Raw genomic sequence first — 7802 nt, 5'->3', positions numbered from 1 at the left:
CCCCCCCCTTTTTTTTTTAAGATTTAAAGCAGAGCTCCTTTGGATTTACTTAAATGAATTTTAACCATAGAAAAATAGAAAATCATTCTTCCTCACTTTTTTCTGCTGTCAACATATATAGAGGCAATTTATCCCCTTTCAGTAACTGGTCCTTCCACAGTTTTCTATAAGAATGGGTTCAAAACAATGAAAGACATGCATTGGTTCCCATTTATGAGAATAATAAAATACCAGCATCACTTTAAATTGGGACTTATTTCCTGTACTTTTAGATAACGTAAAGAAAGGAACGTGGTCTTAAAACTCTCTTAGTTATAAATATCCAACAGAAAAGAGCTTACATCTAACTACTGCTATAGGAATTCTGCACCATTATCTTTGGAATCGCTTTTTGCCATTAGAGTCCACCTTAAGGAAACATTTCTAATTGTGTAAAGTAAGAAAATTATCAAGACTTCCAACACTAGCAAAACTATGCTTGAATCCAAATCTCCTTTTGTTTTGGTAATTTTTTAGAAAGAGAGAAAGAGAGACATTCCCCAAAGTGTCTATCTCACCAGATATTCAAATTTACATTGACTAGCACATAATATCATCACTTTGAAGTCCAAATGAAATCACAAATATTCTGGAATTAATTCTCCCTTCCCCATTTTGTTCTAGAATCTACTACAAGGGAGCCACTCAGTGCTTGATACAAAAGTATATTATACACCAACTTTCTGTTTGTTTCCTTCCAAAATTTATGATCTGAGGAATGGAAGAAAGAAAATTATAGTAGCATAGAGAAAAAGTTTCCAGGCCAGGAAATAGGAATCTACCTTCTACAGGATCTATATTATTTTATGAATTGTGGATACTGGCCAGGATTAAGAAAGACTTGAAAATTTAGAACTGGATCTGGGTTCTAGTTGATGTAATACAACTTAAATGTTTGCCCAAATCTGACTTCCACAATTAAGGGTCACAGTAATCTTTTGCTTATCAAAAATAGTTTGATTAAAGAAATACTCTCAAAAGCAGTTACTTCAAAGAAAGGATGAACAGGTTGTTGGATAGGAAGTCTCAATTTTCTAAAATTTGAAGAGTCTTTATCAAAAGTAGGAAGTCTACACCATCAGTGATAGGCACTCACCTGGATAAAATCTGGGAACCGTTTCTTGCAAGTTGGACAGGTAAAGCAACCATCGTTGATATGAATGGCCACGTGATCTTTCAATAAATCAAGGCGATCGAAGGAGTCTGAGCAAAAAATGCAAGAGTAAGTCTTCTGATCAGAATGGAGCTTCATGTGGTTCTCCAGGGATGCGCTACTGATGAAACCCTTGTTGCAGAGGTCGCAGGTCAAAGGGCAGTTCCCCTCTCGCCCGTGGAAGCGCAAGTGCTGGTCCAGCTTGTCCTTTTCACGGAAGGCCTTTCCACACTGTAAACATTTAAAAGGCCGGAAGGACTTCCGAATAAATAGATGCTGAAGAGCTGCATTCTGAAAGACAGATACAAGTATGATTACTTAGTGGTTTACACATTTTTAACAGAAAGTCTTCATAGAAATGGAACTCTGGGACACATACATGGAAGAAGATTGTTCTGGCAAAGAGATTAAAATGACGCTATTCCTAAAGAAGTCTTTCTTGAAAAGACCAACAATTGGTATGGTTTGTTTTAGACCTAAAAATGTGTGTTTTCTTTAGAAAGGATTTAAATAAGATTCAAAAGGGTATTCCTCATAGAGACCTGGATAATAAAGCAGGTAAAACCCAAAGTGGAGTAGAATAAAAATGAAAATTTGAAAGAAATACGTCACACATGTATGGGTGAGGATGGAGCATATCAGCTCCATATTACTTATATTACTTATTGAAGTCCTTGAATACAAGTTTGGTTAAAATGTCCTTTAGCGAGCAGGGCTTCCCTGGTGGCCTAAGAGTTAGGTCTCTGCATTATCACCCCTATGACCTGAGTTCGATCCCCAGCCAGAGAACTAACTCACACTGCACAGCAGATCTCTCTTGTTTTGCTCACTGCTCCCCTCAATGAATCTGCCCGTTCTGCTCCCCACTATCTCTGGTGAATCCTCTCACCAACCACACCTCTGCTCTACACCGCAGTTCTTCTATACACACACACACACACACACACACACACACACACAAATGTTTAGCCAACAAAAAATATCATGAAAAGCACAAAAGGTTAGTACTTGCCAGAAGTTGGGGGAAGGAAGCTATGAATATGGGGCTTCTTTTTAGGGTGATGAAAATGTTCTGGAATTAAATAAGGGTGATGGTTGTACAACATTAGGACTAAACTGGAAATTCCGTTAAGGATGACGATTCTGTGTTGTTTGAATTTTATCTCAATTTAGTGAAAGAACTGAAAGCAAAATTAAGGGCATAGCTTTATGTGAACATTTGTTCAGAGGCATACCTCATAAATAGAATGTGTTTAATCACTTCCTACTTAGAAAATGCAGAGAAGTTCTCAATGTAGGTAGTTCATTACACTACTTGGAAGGCTGTGCTAACAAAACATTGTCTCTTTGTCTAAACCAGTCAATTTTACTATTTTTCTTTCCAGAAAGATTGCATTTCTAGTGCTGATTAGCTATCTATAAATCCATGCAATTGTTACAGGGAATCCAAGAGAGAGAATATGGCCTCTCAGTGCAAATTCACCACTATTACTGTAAAAACAACTCACACTCTACTGAAAGCAGATCGATACCATCTTCCTTCACACAGAGAATACAAAGTCAATATTTTAGTAATGCTATAATACTCATTCATAAGGTCCTCAAAGTTATCAATGGGGTAGTCTGAGATAGGCATGGCATGGACAACATTCCTGAAAAATACATTTGTGAATGGGTGTGCTTATGTCACTAAAAGAAGGAGTAAGTGAAGGATAATTGCAAAGCATAATGTATTGTTTTGGAAATGAAAACTGAATGGGGAAGAATGCCTAAATCCTTAATTTCAAATCATGTACAAGCAGCAATTTCTAAACTAAACATGATGTCAAACAATCACTTAGTAGAAAAGCAAAATAATTATTTTTGATTTAGTGAAAAGTCTAAACAGAGCTGTTATATAATTGAGAAATTCCATCTCAGGGCTTCTCTCATAGATCAAGAGAGAGATTTTACCTACTCATTTCTCTTGAGTAGATATTTAGCAATTCTGTTGTCTTACAAAGATGAAGGAGAAATTAGGGCTGCTTCAAGGTTACATTTTAATTCTCCTTTGTATTTAGATCCCATAACAAATCGCTTAGCTCATATGAAAAGTCCAATGAAAACCTGAGAATTGATGAAATATGTTTCATAAGAAAATTGAAAGTAATTACTTCAAGATCTTTGCTAGAGTTCAAAGAACAGACCTCCTCCAATCAGACACAGAACTTTCTTTCACTTCATTCCATGGCTCAGCAATCACTTGCTCTTTTCACTCTCTCCAGACACTTTACACAAAAGCTCTCACTATTTTTGGCCACTTTTAAAATGTTACTGAAATATTACAGGTAGGCAAAAGTTATCCTTAGTTTTGGGCATGGAAGAATCATTTCCTTTATCCACACTCCAAGGACAGACACAAGGCACAACAACTGAGCTCTTGGTCCCATTTTCCTCCTTGGGTGCCAAACCTTGAATTCCACTTTGCTTTGGTCCATTATGCTAGTAAGCCTTCTGTCAGCTCTTGTTAGCATGAGTGTCCTCAGACTTTTGATTTTCAACTCAGCAGCCACCTAGTTCTACTTTCTTTGTTCTATCAACAAACTGTTCTTATCATCTTTTTAATTTCTATGGAGCTCTGAATACTGTCTAAGTATTTGAGAACTAGATTGCATTTCTCTGATCTAATGATTGTAATGTAATGCTAATATTACTCAAGAGTGAAAGTGCTGAGATGCTTCCAATCTCATGGCCCACTTGCATGAACAAGCTAAGGTAGCTTCTGTAGTTCACAGCTACAATTGGTACATATTTCTAGAAGAAACCATGAAAGACAGTGAAGGCAGCACAAAGAGATCCACGATGGAGCTTCTGAATCTTGAACTGCAGTCAACTATACCATTCCACATAATGGAATGTGGAACATAAGCTATTCTAATGAAGCCAAAGTGGTGTTTATTTGCTAAACCTGTATGAGGGATTTGGATCATGTTGAAGTGAATTCTGAGAAAACAGACTTTTTGCAGACAATGACCATAAAGTGTTTCCAAAGTTTGATATTAATAGCTAAATTATTGATCAAATTTCATCCTATTTTGATCTTGACACTGAAAGGAAATCAATCTTGTTAGCTTGTTGGCTTTTCTTTCTTTCTTCAACTTTACTTTGGCCTGTTTTCTGCCCCGATTTCAAAGTCTTTGGTGGGCCAGCTCTGCCCAACATACTCACTCCCCACTTCCTTCACTCGGAATCCCATGCTGGGGCCTAGCTAGTATGTGCACTGTCCCTAGCCCATGCCAAGCACATGCCTGTGTCCTGGCTTTTGATGTCCTATGACTGTCCTTCTCTGAAATGATATGCCTTCTTCCTGCCTCTCTTTCAAGAAGAATTAAAGTCTTACTTCATTTCTGATTTAATCCAATGCCTTCGTCTTTCTTTGGTCTTTCACTCTTCCAATTTCCTATCACAATTATAGGCTCAACTTTAAATTTAGAAACTCAACATAAGCCACCTTACATTAGCACTGCCTCCCTAATTAGACTGTAAGCTCCTAGAGGACAGCGCTCAACTGAAAATGATACTGTGAAGCTAGCACAGTGTCAAACACATACGTAGAAATCAATACCAATCCATGAGTCACTCCACTCATTTTACAACTGGAAGGGACCTTGGAGATCACTGAGTCCTGCCCTTCATTTGTGTGTGAGAACTCTGCAGCCCACAATGTACTCACTGGTCTATCTGAAAATAAATGATCATTATTCGTGAACTAATTTTCATTTACCATAGCAACCAGACTGTTGTTTTCACCAGGATTTAGTAAGTACAGGTTGCAAAGAACAGCAGGTCAGGCAAACACTTAAATAACGTTCTGTTATGTGAAACACAGGAAACAAACCTACCTGCAGCTCCAACTGAGCAGGCAGCATTGGAGGAGAGAAAAACAGTTACATTACCGAGAGGACTGGAAGACTTCCCTGCAGTGGTCACTGCCAATCTGGGTAGAAAGGATGGCAAATACATAGCCCTGCTTTTTAGAATGTGTGAGAAGGGGCAAAAAATAAGTCAACTCTGAGTGCCCTCAAAAGCCATGTCATGACAAGTGGCTTCTGCCTTGGCACAGAAACCACAACCAGGGAAGCAACAAGTGCAGGGCCAGACAATGCTGGTTGGAGCACAGCTGTACTCCTGTGTGGACCTCAGTGTCTTCCTTCCAAAAAAATTACCTGTAGGAAGCATTTCTCTGGACTTAGTGAAGAGTCAGAATGCTCAAAGTGAAAAAGATAGCACTTGGGCAACAGAGTGACATGCAGGCTGGGAAGTAATGTGGAATGGGGAGCAGGAAGGTCTTTATTCTTAGCCATCTGCCTTCTTGGTTTAGATGTGGGTGTGTATACATGCTTTGAAAGTAATATAAATAAACAGAGTCAACATTTTTATATTTCCATCACAAGACCCTCACGCATAAAGGTGATTCAGCCTCAGAGCACTTAGCCCTCCAATGCTATCTTATCACTATAAACACTTCAATGTATTTTAACATGAAGGCACGGACTGGATTATTTTTCAAGGTCCCTTCTAGCTTATAGGCAAATAAGATCAAAAGAAACATATACTAAATCAGTTGTCCATCTAGAAACTATAAAACCTGGAAAGTTAAAACAAAACCTCTCTTTCACCACACATGACGTGCTAAATAGCATAAAAGTCCTTATATGTCCTGCTGCCTCTGACATGAGTTTCAAGACATTTTGTTCTGGATGTAAATTGTCAGAACAGGGTCTCAGCCTACAAACCATACATACTGTTCCCTGCATGCATCCCCTGAGCTCCTCACTCAGACTCAACTGCTATCTGTGACACAGAGAAAAGCAATTCTGCCCTGGAAGCCGTGAAGGCCCCATAGCCACACAGCCTGTGGTCAAGTCACAGGTCACACACAAGACCCAGACAGACCCCCCCAAACCTAATGCTCAACTTGCAGCTTCCCCCAGGTGCACAGAGGATACCTGTGACATCAACCTGGCCACAGATCCCTTTGCATTGATGAGTAATGACACTGGCCAGTCTCCTGGAAATAGATAACCAAATAGATAACCAAAATTAACCTAAGAGCTATCATTAGGCAAGGGTAGGCCTGGCCTAACATGTACATCATTATTATAACCAAGTTTTCTACTTTTTCCTTTTCCCACGTGTGAGTTTCGCATCCAGAGAGCTATCCTACTTCAGCTATGCTAGTCCAGGAACTGCCCAAGCCAGGCTTCTGTGTTATGCACAAACCACTCAAATCTGAACCAGTCATTCCAGCCTCACGTAGGCATTGAGAAACTGTTAGTACTTTCTTCCAAGATAAGGAGGGTACGGTAGGCTAGAGGCAGGATGTCCAAGTGGAGAGTGAGCAGACTGGAAACAGCACCACCCAGGAAGCTGTCTGACTGGAGGAAAGCCAGCACCTACAGAAGGCCCTGCCGCCCACTTACTCGGATGCGTTTGGCCCTGCGCATGTCATCGGCAGTCAGGGAGCTCTGTGTGGGTAGCACACTCTCCTCATGCTGTGGCTGTAGATGCAGGCTGTGAGCTTCTGGCTCCTGCTCCAGAGAAGATGAGGTCTCCTGAGTCAGCTGAGGGATTGGGAGGGTGGTCTGTTCTGGTTGATCCAACCCATTCAGAGTAGCGGGTTCAGTCTCATCAAATTGCTCCTTGGTAGAAAAATGTAGCAAGTCCTGAAATGGCAATCATCAGGAATTATTTCCCTAGCTAGACAGAGATTAGTGCTAGAAGGAATAACAGCTAAGATTCATAATTGCTGCTTATTTATTTAAATGACCAGAGTCACAATTCTCAGAAAAAATATGCTCCTGCTATGAAAGTTAAAGAGGTATTTCTCCTCAGAATGTACAAATTATAACATAGTCCAGATCACTTCATGAGGAAAAAACTGTGACAGGACTAAGAATATTCTGGAATATTATCATTTTAATTGCTGAAATTAATTCAAGACTTCCCCAATAATATCACTGAAATATTTCAAAAACTTTTTAAGCCAACAAAATAGAGCTCTCGTTGACATTTGAAAATAGTTTTTTTGTCTTTCTCTATTCATACGTTAGTTAACAGACAGTTTGTATTTGAAAGTCTAGTGAAAGTTCTGTTAAGTCCTCCAAGCAAGCATCTAACCAGTAACTCCTTCCCATCCCCCAGTACCTGTGTCCCATCATCACACTTTTCCCCATTTTCACTGGTTATTTCCAAGCGGATAAATTTGGGGGGACGCCCTGGCCTTCGACCTGGGCCAAATCGCCTCTTGCCTCGTCCCCTTCCTCGGCCTCTTGTTCTGGGGACAAGAGATTGGGTTATAAATAATGGTCATGGTTCGTAACACTCCATAACAAATATTCCCTTAAGTGATACTGAAATTTTCTCTCACTGTATTACTTTCCCCAGTTCTTTTCTGTAATAGAACTGTTTTGCTAATACATGCTTTCTAAATTTCTCACCACTGCCCTCTAAATACCAAAAAGAGATACATTAAAAAATTTGTTAAAGGGCCTTCCCTGGTGGCGCAGCGGGTTAAAGCACAGCACTAAGAAGCTGAAACCACTTCCACATGAGTTCAATCCCCGCCTGC

General features: G+C 39.7%; 1 protein-coding gene across 1 annotated transcript in view; it reads right to left on the bottom strand.

The window, feature by feature from the left end:
• PRDM10 (PR domain containing 10) overlaps positions 1-7802 on the bottom strand; it is an 82638-nt gene that overhangs the window by 20164 nt on the left and 54672 nt on the right. The window contains exons 10-13 of the mRNA XM_004688775.2: positions 7379-7508; positions 6655-6897; positions 5074-5085; positions 1136-1483 (exon numbers count right to left, since the gene is read on the bottom strand). Of these exons, the coding sequence (XP_004688832.1) occupies positions 1136-1483; positions 5074-5085; positions 6655-6897; positions 7379-7508 (733 nt within the window). The remainder of the gene's footprint in view (positions 1-1135; positions 1484-5073; positions 5086-6654; positions 6898-7378; positions 7509-7802) is intronic.

This window comes from Condylura cristata, unplaced genomic scaffold, assembly GCF_000260355.1.
Source record: "Condylura cristata isolate star-nosed mole 26May11 unplaced genomic scaffold, ConCri1.0 scaffold00025, whole genome shotgun sequence".
Classification (NCBI taxonomy): Eukaryota; Metazoa; Chordata; class Mammalia; order Eulipotyphla; family Talpidae; genus Condylura; species Condylura cristata.
The sequence above is the reverse complement of the archived record's forward strand: the minus strand, read 5'-3'. Positions and strand labels throughout refer to the sequence as shown.